The sequence below is a fragment of the Glycine max genome, chromosome 16 (assembly GCF_000004515.6).
Source record: "Glycine max cultivar Williams 82 chromosome 16, Glycine_max_v4.0, whole genome shotgun sequence".
Classification (NCBI taxonomy): Eukaryota; Viridiplantae; Streptophyta; class Magnoliopsida; order Fabales; family Fabaceae; genus Glycine; species Glycine max.
In genome coordinates this window covers 5,210,283-5,225,064 of record NC_038252.2, presented here as the reverse complement: position 1 = coordinate 5,225,064, position 14,782 = coordinate 5,210,283, and the positions used below count along the sequence as shown (strand labels likewise).

Sequence of the window (14,782 nt, the reverse complement as noted above, 5' to 3'; positions counted from 1 at the left end):
GCCACAAAAAAGTTTCCTTTAGTGGTAGGCTATGGCATACTTGTTTTTATTTTCAAATGTCTTACACTTTAACAATTGTAAGATAATTCTTGCGATAGTGTTACCAAACCTAAAGCTAACATAGTCTTATGACAGGGAAGTAAGACTAGAAATGAATTGAACTAACTCAAACCTAGTTCAAGACTTGATTCAACAATTGACTCATTAAACTTGGTTCTAAACAAAATGAGTTGGACTTGAGTTAAAAATTAAGCTCATTAAATAAACGAGTTAAACTTGACTTATACATAGTTTGACTTGATTGATTCATGAATCAACTTTATATGTGTGTGTGTGTAAGTAATTTTTAATTAATTTTATATTTTGTTTTTTTTGTTTTAAATAAAGTATGTAAAGTAGAATTGAGCTAACGAGCTAAACCAATTTGTGTTGCAAAATTGAATTAAGTCAAGTTCAAGCTAAAAATGTTCATATTAAACTCGAGTTGAGCTTTGAGTCGAGTTTGGTTAAGCTTGACTTAACTTGACTTATTTTTAACCCTAATGAAAAGGACTAAAATATAAGAAAATTGTTTGTATAGTAGTGGTGTGGATACCAAAGTATTTGACTCAACTAGATTAAAATGATGCAACAAGGGTTTGATGCATCGTATATCTCCAAGCATTTGGTCCTAAACATTGTATATCTCCGAGTGTTTTATGCAACAACATTAAAACCATGCAACAAGTATTGCCACCACAAGGAATTCTCACACAAATTGCTACTTGCATACTACATTATTTTTGTTAATGACACATGGAAATACAAACCAAGAGGGGGATGAATTGGTAATTGAAAAACTTTTTGCAATTTGCTTCCTTTAATCCAATTGAAACAAGAGATTTAGTTGTGTTGCAAATACTCTTTGATTTCTTAAAGACAGTTAACCCTTACACAATGATAGAAAACAAATATCAACACATAATTGTTAAGAAACTTAAGCAAGAAGCAATATAAGAGTTGAGAGGTTAGAAAAAAAAAGTACATACAATTTATATTAGTTTAATTTCTAGGAAATCTACATCCAATTGATCCTTAGTAACCTCACTAGGATCTTGCCACTATAATCTTTGAATTACAACCAAACTCACAAGCAAATGCACATCACAAATGTACTAACCCTTGAAAAGCTATTAAGAATTCAAACCTACATGTAGAAAATCCATTACATGAACACCATTTAGAAACTCACTCAATGAAAATAAAAAACAAAACACAAATTAAGGAAATATTTCACCTGATAAGCGAAAGACGTAATGGATAAAAGTGGAATAAAATGAAGTTTCCATTGATCCATTGATCTCAAATGTAAAATGAAGTTTCCAGTCAAATGATCAAAGTGGTGATGACACTTAGAGGTTCCAAAGCTCTCTCAATGAAAAATACAATAAAAAAATATAAGAAAAAGTGTCACACACGAAGTCCTTTGAAAAACTCATTTTTATAGTCTCATAACAAAAATAGTCAATTAAGCCATAGAGGTCATTAATTATATTGTTTTTCGCATCACCTGAGTTTTTGGAAGAACATACAAATGATTTATCATATAGTCGACTTTTTTGTGAAAGTGAAAAAACTCTTTAGACCCAAATAGTCAATTAGACATCAAGGACAATTGACTAAATGTGAACATATCTCAATTCTAATATATAGGGTCACGATTTAGTCTACTATATTAGCATATAGTTGATTATATTGATGCAAAATTGAAACTTAGAGACTTTAAAAACAAAGTTACGAAAGTTTCAATTCACAAAGGTTAATCATCATGAATCAATGCAATGTTAATCGGTTAGCATGTTGAATTGCATATCCTAGTTTAGGATGCATGTATGCATGACTTCACACACAATCAAGCATTAAAGTAATAACAATTATCCTAATCAAGACTAATGTTCCAGTTACAACTCATCATCAACAAAATACAAGGGTTTACATAAGCCTCATGACATCTTCATGTTTACAATCTTGTCCAAGAATTGTGTCTAAACCCTACAACCTAGAGATTCTTCGATTTAGGGACAATGATAAGTAGTTGTTAAAGAAGCAAAACTCTTGATATAAACAAAGAAGAGTTGATAAGAAAAAGGAAGAAAATGAAACAATGAGGGACAATGTTAATATAGACTAAAACATAAAATAATTGTGTAAGTATAAGGATCAAATTAAACATTGAAATATTATAAGTATAGGAATCAAAACATAAAATACAAACACATGAATTACACGTCAACACTACATTAATGTCATGACAATGCCATATTAGTGCATTATTAACAACATTAAGTTTTATTTGGCTGTAGGGACTAAATGTAAATATTTTGCTTGTATAAAGACTAAAACTAGTAGTTTTTAAGTGTAGAAACTAAAATATAAAAAATAAAACTGTATAAATATAGGGCCAAATAAATAACTAACCAGTAAAAAAATACAAATAAATAAATACACATTACAATGTGTGTCTTTCTTGACTTTTTGATGAAAGTGGGTAAACAATAATAATTATCCAAATAGTGTAGTATAAAAACAATTTACATGGCATGAGTTTTTTTTTTTTTTTGCCATATAGGACATTGGAGACATCGATCTGAATGACATTTTTCATATTTTTTTTAGATTTATTATCATTTTAGTCCTTTCACTTTTTAAAATTTTTATCTTTAGTTTCTGAATTTTGTTTATCTATTTTCAGTCATTTAACTTTTTCTTTATCATGAATTTTAGTTCCTTAAACATTTTTATATTTATGAACTAAAAATATAAAGAATTCTAAAAAGATTAGGAACTAAAAAAGATAGTTTACTCTACAATCAAAAGATTATAATTATAATCAGAGACAAATCTAGACGAGGGAGCAGGGGCTCTAGCCCTCTCTTGGAACTTTTTTTTTTTTATCTATATACATGTATTTTTAAGTTAATTAATATAAAAATAATTTTATATGTTATTATTATAATAATAATTAATTTTAATTAGTATAAAATTATATAAAACTAGATGTGTGTTTATTATTTTTATAATAACAACATTATCATTATTTAATATAAAAATTAATTCCAATTTATGTGTAAAAATAATATTTTTTTTAAAAAAATATTATTTATTAAAAGTTAGAAATTTAAACAACTATAAAGAAAGAAAAAATAATTTACATTTCTGAATCCGTCATTGGTTATAATACATTTTTTTAACAGAAATATTTTTCATCATTCATTGGTATTTTTTAAATGTAAAGATTAAAATTCATTATTTATTATAATTATTAAATTTTAAGAAAATAATTAAAAAAATGAAGAATGAAGTTACCCTTTAAGGAAGTTCATCCATCTTTAAAATACTAATAATCTTACCTTATATCTTGGCAGGAGTGACGTCATCACGGGAATCAGAGCAAACCCCACCCCCTTAGGTAGTACGGAGAATGGAACCACGTAACCGCCCTTCCCAATCCCGAAGCGCCACGTCACACGAAACGACCCGTTTTCTTTCTTTCGCTTCTCTTCTCAGCAGCCTTTGTTTTTAAAACCCCAAACAAAATTTAAAAAAAGTAAGGATTCAAAGTGAAGTGAAGTGCCCCCTGTCCTACTTCACTTTTAGTTTTCTCTCTCCTCTCTCTCTTTCTCTCTCCTTGGTCCTTGGAGTTACAAGAAGTTGTTTGTTCCTGTCCTTAATTTCTTCAACCTTCTCAACACGTTTAATATCACTAACCACTTCCTCGTTGAATCATAACATAACCACTTGGTCTGTGTTTGTTTTTGCAACTTCATATTGTACATAAAAACATGGATGATGAATATGCTAAGCTTATTAGAAGGATGAACCCACCAAGGTGAGTTGTTTTTGTTTCACACTCTTTCTTTCTTTTTTGTTTTTTGGGGACAGCTTTTTATGTTTTGCTTAATTATCCAAATTTGGCACCACAATTTTATTACTTTTTTTTTTGGTTTATGGAAGTTTTAATCAAGTGGGGCATAAAATTAAACCTCTTTTTTGCAGTTTGGTGCTTTCAGTTTTCCCCACTGATAGGGAAGTTCCTTGCTTGATTGATTCTTCTTTTCTACACTCTCACTCTTCAGTTTAGTATCCCATGTAATAATTAGCATACTATGTTTCCAAAACGGTTTTTTTTTTTTAAGAAAACTATTTTTGGTCAACTGTTTTTAGATGTTGAATTTTTCCTTACATGTGTTCATAAATCATAATCAAATTAGCCGTTTATGGCATGATTTTTCAGGTGATTTGATGTGATAATCGTTATTTCTGTGTTTGAGTTCTTGTGTGTGTATATCATGTTTATGTCTATAAGATTGGTGTTGTTTTTTGTTTAACTAGCTTATTGCTATGCAGGGTTGTGATTGACAACAATGCCTGTGAAAACGCAACTGTTATTCAGGTAAAGCTTGTGGTTCCTCTTTGTCTAGGTTTCACAAAATTGAGTTGACAATTAGAAAGATTCTTCTTTTTTCTTCTTTCAGTTTTTCATATGATTTGATTTGATGTCATAAAGCTGGTGTTTTCCTCTGTTTTGGTTTCACAAAATTGAGTTGACAACAAGAAAGATTCTTCCCGTTTTCTTTTTTCTTTCAAATTTTCTAATGATTTGATGTTGTTGAATCCTTGGTTGTATTTTTTTTCTTTTTTCTTTTTAATATAAAATCCAAAATTGTTTCCTGAGTTGATTTCTTTTTAGGAATAATAATAATAAATCAACTATCCACTTTTTTATTATCTAAAATTTAAATACTTTTGCAGGTTGACAGTGTCAACAAACATGGGATTCTCCTTGATGTTGTCCAAGTTATATCAGATATGAACCTTGTGATAACAAAGGCCTACATCTCCTCTGATGCGGTGTGGTTCATGGATGGTAAGTTTTCCCTTCTTCATCAGTGACAAGCTAAAAGGGGAAAAAGACTAAAAGTATTATTATTATTATTATTATTATTATTATTATCAACTTTGCTTCTGATCCTAGTATTTTTTTTTTTTCAGTGTTTAATGTGATTGATCATAATGGAAACAAGATCAGAGATAAGGAAGTCATTGATTATATTCAGAGGGTAGGGTTTTGTATGCTTGAATTTTTTAAATACTTTAATTAAGGCTTTGTGTTTTTCCATCTCTGTGGAAGGGTCCCCCTTTTTCTTCTTGGCTAGAAATCCTCAGGTTAAGTAAGCAGGAAACTTGTGTTAGAGTATGCTGATTTGAATTTGGTTCTTTTAATAACAGTGATACGAACTATAGTATTCTTTTACTCTTATTTGCTGCTTGCTGATTGAACTAGCCAGCAACTGGTTTTTCAAAGTGGAATAGAAGAAAAGAACATGCTCAATCTTAATTGTTGTTCACTTTTTATTTCACTGATTAGTTATTTTAGTTTTCGAAATTCTGTTGGTTCCGGTATTCTTCCTGCAAAGGTTGTATGAACCTGCCAGATCCATCTGGTGGACACACTGTTAGAAGTGCTTGGGCTGAAAGATGATAGATAAACTTGTGTTATCACTGTCATACTGATTTATTTAATAGTATAGTGATTAGTGAACATAGGATGATACAAAGCAACATAAAATCCTTGAAGAAATTTGAGGGTCTTGAAATTGTGGAGATTTGATCTTAATAAATACCATGCTGCACATGTAAGTTATCTATTCTGATGTTGTGATGCCTAATTTAGGTCCATTAAGATATGAATGTCTTCTTTGTTCAAGTGATCTGTGAATCTCATCATGTGAAAAATATATAGTTCGTTGATGATAGATGGTCAATAATAAGGCTTGTCACTTGTGGTTTCTTTTCTGATTTTTTTTCCTCTTTTTAATTTTGTAGAGACTTGAAAACAATCCCAGCTTTGCACCCTCATTGAGAGAGTCTGTAGGGGTTGTACCAACTGAAGAGCACACCGTAATTGAACTCACTGGCACAGACCGGCCAGGTTTACTATCTGAAATCTGTGCAGTTCTCACAGACCTTCACTGTAATGTGGTGACTGCTGAGATATGGACACACAATACTAGAGCTGCAGCCGTAGTTCACGTGACGGATGATTCCAGTGGCTGTGCCATCAAGGATCCATCTCGCCTCTCTACAATAAGGGATTTGCTTTCTAATGTCCTTAGGGGGAGTAATGATCCAAAGACAGCAAGGACAACGCTTTCACCCCCTGGTGTTACAAATAGGGACAGAAGATTGCATCAGATTATGTTTGCTGACAGGGACTATGAAAGGATTGAAAGAGCAGGACGAGGGGGACTTAGAGATAGAGATAAACGCCCTCTCCCTCATGTAACTGTTGTAGATTGTGTTGAGAAAGATTACACTGTGGTTACCATGAGAGCACAAGATCGACCAAAGTTGTTGTTCGATATTGTTTGCACTTTAACTGACATGCAGTATGTAGTTTTTCATGGTGTTGTCAAGACATTAAGGACAGAAGCTTTTCAGGTTAGCCAACTTTCTGTTGTTTGCTACATGGTTCAAATTTTTTTGCTTTGCATGCCTGTACTTGTTATTGTATCTAAACTTTGAATATTAACATGAGTTTAATTTGTACGTATTTGTCAATATAAACATTTTACAAAATCAATCAATCAGAAATCCCTATTATAATGACTTTTAAGGTATTTATCCTAAAAGTCAGCAATCTTACCATATATATGATAGTTGTTATTGGATAACAATATAAAAACCTTTTGCATTGTTAGTGCATATACTATTTACTCTATTTTGAACATTTGAACTATATGGATTCTATATGATTACAAAAGCTAATTGATGCATCAAATCTATACTTTCATTTGGTCAGCATGGACTGGTCTGACCCATTTTGGACAATTTTCTGCATGAATTTTTCTGACTGAGCCTTTTCTCCCTTATCTAGGAATTTTATATTCGGCATGTTGATGGCTTTCCCATAAGTTCAGAGGCAGAGCGAGAACGCCTCGTGCAGTGTCTTGAAGCAGCAATTGAAAGGCGAGCATCTGAGGTGTGAAAACAATCCAAAGCTTGAAGCTATACTCCTCACTACTTTTTTGTTCAGTGGTATGCTAAGATTATGTTTGTATGCAGGGAATGGAGCTGGAGTTGTGCACAGAAGATCGCGTGGGACTCCTCTCAGATATCACGAGAATATTTCGCGAAAACAGTTTATGTATCAAAAGAGCAGAAATATCAACCGAAGAAGGAAAGGCTAGAGATACTTTTTATGTCACAGATGTTACTGGTAACCCAGTTGACCCCAAGATTATAGATTCAATTCGCAGACAAATTGGTGACAAAGTACTGAAAGTAAAACATAACTCTAATCTTTCACCAAAGCCCTCTCAACCAACAACAATTGGATTTCTCTTAGGAAATTTTTTCAAAGCTCGATCTTTTCAGAATTTTAAGTTGATCAGATCTTATTCTTGAGTCCTCCTTTGTACATTCTCAGCATTTTCATTGTGTTACTTTCAAATCAAACAGAAATGTATGTATGCAAGATAAAGAAATTGTATATGTTCCTACCCCAGCAAAGGGGGGCTTGGAATTCACACTGTACAGTAGAAAGCTTAAACACCAATGTACATACATAGCTTAGTGTAAATAGTTGTGCTCAGTAGCATGTTACCTAGGTTGTAAATGGAGCAAGTAGTTCTTTTAGATTATCAAGTCCAAAAGAGTAAATAGTGCTTTTAAGTGGTGTGTTTGGAGTAGATGTAAACTTGGGTTTGTACATGATGTAAAGTGTACATTTTGGTGGTGTAATTTGGAGTAGATGTAAATTTGGGTTATGTACGTAAAATTAATGGAAAAGATGTAATTATGTGTATAATTGTCTGTCACCTTTCCTTTTTCTCTCTGTTCACATATCCTCTTGCTGCACTGTGTAATGCTATTTGCGTAATTGTTGATAAGAATGGTTAATTGCTTAGTAGTGTTTGCTTTGATTTTTTTGAAACTTAAAAGCCAAGTTTAAGTTAAAAACTAGAGTTTTAGATTTAAAATTATAGTTGCTAGGTAATTTTATAATTTCTTAAACTTAAAGTTAAGTGTTTTGAGTGGTATGCTTTTGAATTTCAAAATTTGAATTGGAAAAGGAAAAAGGGAAGTAAAAGTCAAAAGTTTTTTCTATTATTAACATTTTAAAAGCTTCTTTTTTTCTATTATTATGCTACAAGAATTTTTGTAAAAGCTGCGTACAAACTATTTTAAAAATAGAATTTTCTGATTCTTGGAAGAAAAATGATTTTGGAAATAAAATTATGAATAATCGGATTTCCATCTTGGAGATTAGGTTAAATCAAATTTGTTAAAAAAAAGGCTAATTTTTAAGTAGTTTTTTTAAAATTTGTTTTTCTTAACTTTTCATTTATGAAAAAGATAAATTGGATTAAACTGGAAAATTATAAATAGAGGGACATTTACATACCTTGAGCATTTTCATTTTTTCTAGTTATCGAAGCATTTGAAGTTATATCTTTAGTCTTCCTCAATCCTTACTTCGTGACTCTCTTACTTCATGACTACAAGTTGAAAATAGTTGCCAATCAATATTTGGTAACCTTTACATTATTAGCAAATGTTCTAACTAATAAACTGATTTAATAAGTTAATTATGTTAAAAAATAATTAATATCTGTTATATATAATATTAAATTTTTTAATATATATTTAATACACATATGAGTTTAAATAATTAATTTTAAATAAAAATTATAAGTTTAATAAAAATTTATATATATATATATATATATAAATATATTATTAGATTAAAATTAATTGTTATAAAATTTAATTGATGATTAAATTTATCAAAATAAATTAACTAAATTAATAGGTCAATTATCTTAATTTATAACTGATAATTTATATAGACGATACATAAGCACAATATTGAAATTATAAAAAAAAATATTAGGTGTAAAAGAAAAACAACTAAGAGAGTTAAATGTTGTCACTATTAATACAACACTACAGTTATTTCCTTGACTGCTAACTAAACAAAATGGCTTGCATACTCTAATTTTAGCCATCGTGTGCGCACATTTCTAACGACTAAGCTAGCTTCGATTTAAGGCTATACAGTATACGTTTGATTAGCTTAAAACTGTAACTTAAGAATATGTTTGAGATGTCAAATAAGCTAACTTTTTTTCTTTTTTAACTAAATTAAGATATTTGATAACCAATCTTATTTTATTAGCTTAAAAGTTACAAGTTACTTTAATTAGTTTATCTATCTTTCTCCTTTTCATTTTGGTTTTTACCATCTCTCTTTCTTAATCATTTTTATGCTATTTTCTCTTACTATTTTAATATACTTTTATTTTAATTTTTAATAAAATATTTTAAAACTATAATTACTTAGAAAATGCTTGTGTTTTAGTCAAATAATAATAAATGGATAAAAGCTATATTGGCCCCTTAAAGTGTATTGTGTCATCACATTAGTCCTTAAACCAAGAAATTTTCAAAGAAATACATGAAAATGCATTGTATGAATCACTTTAGTAAAAAATTCAAAAGTTATATGACCTAAAATGATAATATTAAGATATGTTTAAGAAATTAAGGGTACATTTCATTAAAAATTTAAAAGATTTAATTTTATAATATTCAATCAACAACATCATTTTTTCTTTAAAAGAGTAGGTCAAAATCTATTAATGGGCAAGAACAAAATGATGAGGAAGGAAGGAGAATGAGTGTGAGAGAGAGTGGTGCAAGAGGACTAAGCAAGGCTGTGATCTCAGCCTCAAAGAAGAGGGGAAGGTGGGGCCCAGAAGTGGAGGAAAGACTCCACAGGCTGGGTTGGCGGCAACGACTGAGCCCATCCCTGGTTGGCAATGTGATTGATCCTTTTCTGAAGAGCCACCACTCCCTTGCACTTGGCTTCTTCAATTGGGCCTCTCAGCAACCCGGTTTCTCCCACACACCCTTCACCTTCCACTCACTCCTCAAGTCCCTCTCCCACACCAACCACTTCTCTGCTATTCATTCACTCCTCAAACAGGCCAAGGCCCTCAACTTTCCCATCCAACCTTCCCTTTTTAGCTCCATTATAGCCTCCCACGTCGCCCGCAACCGTGCCCGCCAGGCCTTTTCGCTCTACTGTGGAGTTGGTTCCCTCTCTGCTGAAATTGGAGTGGCTACATCTAACTCGCTCCTGGCTGCCCTTGCCTCGGACGGGTGCTTGGAGAGTGCCCGCAGGGTGTTTGATGAAATGTCCGAGAGGGGGGTTGGTTTCAGCACGCTGGGATTCGGGGTGTTTGTTTGGCGGGTTTGTGGAGAGGGTGATTTGGAGAAGGTAGTGAGTCTGTTGGATGAGGTTGGGGAATGTGGTTCTGGGATTAATGGTTCCGTTGTGGCGGTTTTGATTGTTCATGGACTGTGTCATGCCTCTAAGGTGTCGGAGGCTCTGTGGATATTGGATGAACTCAGGAGCAGGGGCTGGAAACCTGATTTCATGGCTTACTGGGTTGTTGCAGCCGCGTTCCGGTCAATGGGAAATGTGGCTGATGAGGTGAAGGTTTTGAAGATGAAGAGGAAGTTGGGGGTGGCTCCCAGGAGCAGTGATTACAGGGACTTGATACTTGGTTTGGTTTCGGAGAGGCGGATTTATGAAGCAAAAGAAGTTGGGGAGGTTATAGTTGGTGGTAATTTTCCTGTTGAGGATGATGTTCTCAATGCATTGATAGGATCAGTATCTAGTGTTGATCCCGGTTCAGCAATTGTGTTTTTCAATTTCATGGTTGAGAAAGAGAGGTTCCCAACTATCTTAACCATCAGCAATTTGAGTAGGAACCTGTGTGGGCATGGCAAAGTTGATGAATTATTGGAAGTGTTCCATGTTTTGAATTCTCACAACTACTTCAAAGATGTGGAGGGTTACAATGTGATGGTGTCATTTTTGTGCAAGGCTGGGAGAGTGAGGGAAGGCTATTCTGTTCTGCAGGAGATGAAGAAGAAAGGGTTCCGGCCCAACGTCACGTCTTATAATTACATAATGGAAGCATGTTGTAAGGAAGATCTGCTGCGTCCTGCAAGGAAGCTCTGGGATGAGATGTTTTCAAGTGGCTGTTGCGGGAACTTGAAAACATACAACATTCTTATACAAAAATTTTCTGAAGTGGGGCAAGCTGAAGAGGCTCATATGCTCTTTTACCACATGTTAGACAAGGGGGTGGAACCTGATGTTACAAGTTACACTTTACTTCTAGAAGGACTCTGCCAAGAAGACAAGCTTGAAGCAGCTTTTGAGCTCTATAACAAGTCTGTCAAACAGGACATCATCCTTGCTAGAGACATACTGAGCTCATTTATATCATCACTCTGCAGGAAAGGTATTATTCACTTGATCAAGTATTGGTAACTAAGCATGTTGCAAATGCTTGTTTGTCAGCTTGTTGCCTCATATCACAATTTAACATTTTATGCTGTATGTTTCCTGTGCAGGACATCTTATGGCTGCCTCCAAATTACTTTGCAGTCTCAATCATGATATAGGATGTGCAGAATCCCATGTAATTTTGTTGGAAAGTTTGGCAAATGCTCAAGAGATTCCAATTGCCATTGAGCACTTGAAGTGGGTTCAAGAAAAATCACCTTCGATACTACAAGATATATGTACAGGACTTTTGGCTTCTCTTTCTTCTGCTACATGCCCCGAGCCAATATTACAATTTCTTAAAAGAATACAAGATGTGTTTAATTTCCCATACTTAGAAGGATATCTGCAACCAATTATTACCATGTGAGAAGGTTATCATATCAGATTTGATTATTTGAATGCCATTGGCTAGGTGCACATGGAACTTGTTAACAAAATCTTTACGGTGCATTTCGATGAGGAATTTTGAGAGTAATTCATTTTTTAGTGAGTTTAAAATTCTATGCGGTGAAATATGTTGTTCAGATTAGGAATTTAGAAAGAAATTGAAATTTTGATAATTTTATCAAATATTTTAATCAACCTAAATAGTAGAATTTGAAGTTCCACTAAAAAATAAAGAATTTGAAATTCTTTCATGCTCCCATACGCGGTACACTCTCTCGTGATGCCCACTCTTTCTTGGCTCAGAGCCATCTCTTTATTGGTGGTTCATACCAGGTTCATTCTCTTCTTGCTTTGTGATCTAAGTTTTGCTGCTTCAATTTGTGTTTTGTTTTTTATTTCGTTGATTTGTGTTTTGATTTTATTTGACTGTTTGATTTCATTGAATTGCATTTCTCTCTTTGCTTGATATCATTGATTATGCACAATGGAAGGATCTTGTTTTATCAAAGAGTACATTAGCACATGAAGAAAGTAAATAATAAGCAACACTAATTTGCTATACTTGCACGAGATATATAAATAATTCACGTAGTTTCATACTTTCATTTAACCACTTAAGTAGAAATGGTTTGACATGCATTGTTTCATGCATCTTCTTTTTCCTTTTAATTATGATTGATATCTCTGTCTGTGTGCCCGTGTGGACTTTGTAATTAGTAGGAGGTTTAAAGACCATATTGGGGTACACCAATTATGGTTAGTTTCAAGGTTTAATCATTATATGTTTCTTTCTTCTGGATCCGAACTTAGGACTTGTTACTGGTGGATAATTCTTTGACGTGTTTTATTCCTAGCAATTGCATGTTACTGAAATATGCTCTGGATAATAGCAATGCTGTAAACTAGTCAGTTCCTTGTAACTTGTTTCCCCTCTAATATTCTTCTTGGGAGGTGCTTTCATTCAGCTCAACAAGACAACAAGTACATCAACATATTTTCTTAGTTCATGTTAACAATAGCAATGACGGCATACAGGTCACGATTCTCTCTGCTTTCAATAGAATCTATACTTTTTTTAAAAACTATGAGTGCACAAGTCCACAAACTTCAACCCCTTCTCCTATATCAAAATTTGCAAGGCAGCCTTTAAAGCATGGTAGTAATGTCCCATTCCCATTTGCTGCTCATATGGTTGTGCTGTGTTAATTTGCAAATTAAAATATTATTGTAATTTTCAATTGAAAATAAAATAGGCCGATAAAGAGAGAGAGAGAGAGTAATAATGAAAACTAGGAAGTGTTAAGAAATAAGAATATGTGACATGATGCTTGAGAGAAAACGAGAGAAAGTTAGATAAGTGAACAAAGACAGTGTGGATGGGAATATATAACCAAAGCTTTTAGGAGTTTGTTCGAATAAGGTTTCTTTGCTTGAATTGCTTGAGAGTGAGTGAGATATTAGGAAACCGAGAGCCAGTCAGCCAGAGAACTAAATATGTGTAGATTGTCATACTATATGTGGAATGTGACTCAAAATCAGCAAAGCCACAAATGTGAAGGATTGAATTAGTTGATGTCATCCCGGTAGACATACACGACATAAATTCAGTTGTCATAACTGAATTGGTGACTTGGCGCCAAAGGAAAATCTTTTGCTCCTAAAGCTAGCAACTTGTGTCTATAAATACTTGATCATGTAAATGAGAAGAGAAGGAGATTTTCATAGAGAGAAAGAGAGTTTGAAAGGAGATAGAGAGCTAGGAGATTGAGAGAGGTTTTGTTACAAAGAAACCGAGAGAGAATAAAGCTAGCTTCTGCTTGTATTGAACTTGTAATCTCCATGATGAATGTAATGATGATGAGCTGTACTTTTCCGTGGATGTAAGCACATTGCTGAACCACGCAAAATCTTGTTGTAGATCTTGACTTTATACTTTGTTGTGCTCGTTCTTGTTTCTTTGATCTTGTGAAGGTCTCAAAGACTTTAAAGAACCAACATTATATGATCTGCATATAATACTAATCAATGATATTCATCTCACCTTCCATGGAACTCATACTGTTCTGTGGAAATTGAAGATTTCTACAACTCCTTCCCAGTCAGTTTCTCCCAAATTTGGACAACCTCTCTCTTGGATAATATGTTTTCAGGCAGCCTTGTGTAAACTGTCTTGTTTAGAGTTCTGGGCATTGTTTACCCCAAAGAAAAACTAACCATTGCTTATTGATGCCATGCGCTTTCTTTCTTGGTGGTTCATACCAAGTTCACCTAATTTGTCGATCATTGATTGAATTTAGTTTTGGGAGATTGTGATTTTTAAGTTGGCGGTGATTCAAATTACGACGATATCTTGTTATCATGAATCTTATCTTCCTAACTATAAAGTTTTTAAGATGTTATTTAAGTGTTTTGTTTAATGAAAGTATATATTGGATTGATCACTTTTAATAAAATCTCTCCTTTGTTAATAAGGTTTTTTTTTTACAAGACTCAAACATGATATTTTAATTAAAGGATCTGAGGATAGTTTTTTTCAAATCTACGACATATTGTTTGCTAAGGACCTATTAGAAATGATTTTTTGTTTTTAATGCTTGAAGCCAGTCTTCAATACTATTTTGAAAAATAGAGTTAAAAATGTTATAAAATTTAATTAAAATTTCATTTATTTTATTGTAAAATTAGAAAAATAAAAAAACTTTCAACTATCTCAAACATAATCCTAATCTAAAAAGACTAAGATAATACAAAGCTTAATGTTAGCTCATTAAGCTCAAACTGCCCATGAACTTTAAGATCGGTTGAATTTAAGCCAAGTAAATAGATTTGATGTCTTAAAATTAAGTCAAGCCTCAAATACACCTAAGCTTAATTTTGGTTGATGTCTGGTACTCTTCGCGGGTATTTAAAGCATATCAAGTTTGACTCTCCATTTTAGTTAAAATGGATATTTCCTGTCAAAATGGAAATAGGATTTCGGATACCCAA

General features: G+C 32.8%; 2 protein-coding genes across 2 annotated transcripts; both read left to right on the top strand.

The window, feature by feature from the left end:
- The first annotated feature begins 3,577 nt into the window (after nt 1-3,577).
- Nucleotides 3,578-7,846, top strand: LOC100818506 (ACT domain-containing protein ACR6). Its single transcript, XM_003549049.5, has 7 exons — nt 3,578-3,868; nt 4,387-4,432; nt 4,792-4,906; nt 5,032-5,099; nt 5,866-6,480; nt 6,917-7,021; nt 7,105-7,846. Exons 1-7 carry the CDS (start codon nt 3,822-3,824, stop codon nt 7,444-7,446), a joined length of 1,338 nt encoding a protein of 445 aa, XP_003549097.1. The 5' UTR covers nt 3,578-3,821; the 3' UTR covers nt 7,447-7,846.
- Nucleotides 7,847-9,690: 1,844 nt separating this feature from the next.
- On the top strand, nt 9,691-11,800 carry LOC100813184 (pentatricopeptide repeat-containing protein At5g14080). Its single transcript, XM_003549043.5, has 2 exons — nt 9,691-11,360; nt 11,473-11,800. Exons 1-2 carry the CDS (start codon nt 9,719-9,721, stop codon nt 11,772-11,774), a joined length of 1,944 nt encoding a protein of 647 aa, XP_003549091.1. The 5' UTR covers nt 9,691-9,718; the 3' UTR covers nt 11,775-11,800.
- Nucleotides 11,801-14,782: the final 2,982 nt, after the last annotated feature.

Bases quoted from the DNA above. Each gene is read 5' to 3' on its own strand.
- LOC100813184 (XM_003549043.5), top strand. From the start codon at position 9,719: ATGAGTGTGAGAGAGAGTGGTGCAAGAGGACTAAGCAAGGCTGTGATC. The intron at 11,361-11,472 runs GTATTATTCACT...TTTCCTGTGCAG, and splicing joins ATCATCACTCTGCAGGAAAG to GACATCTTATGGCTGCCTCC.
- LOC100818506 (XM_003549049.5), top strand. From the start codon at position 3,822: ATGGATGATGAATATGCTAAGCTTATTAGAAGGATGAACCCACCAAG. The intron at 4,907-5,031 runs GTAAGTTTTCCC...TTTTTTTTTCAG, and splicing joins TGCGGTGTGGTTCATGGATG to TGTTTAATGTGATTGATCAT. The intron at 5,100-5,865 runs GTAGGGTTTTGT...TTAATTTTGTAG, and splicing joins TCATTGATTATATTCAGAGG to AGACTTGAAAACAATCCCAG.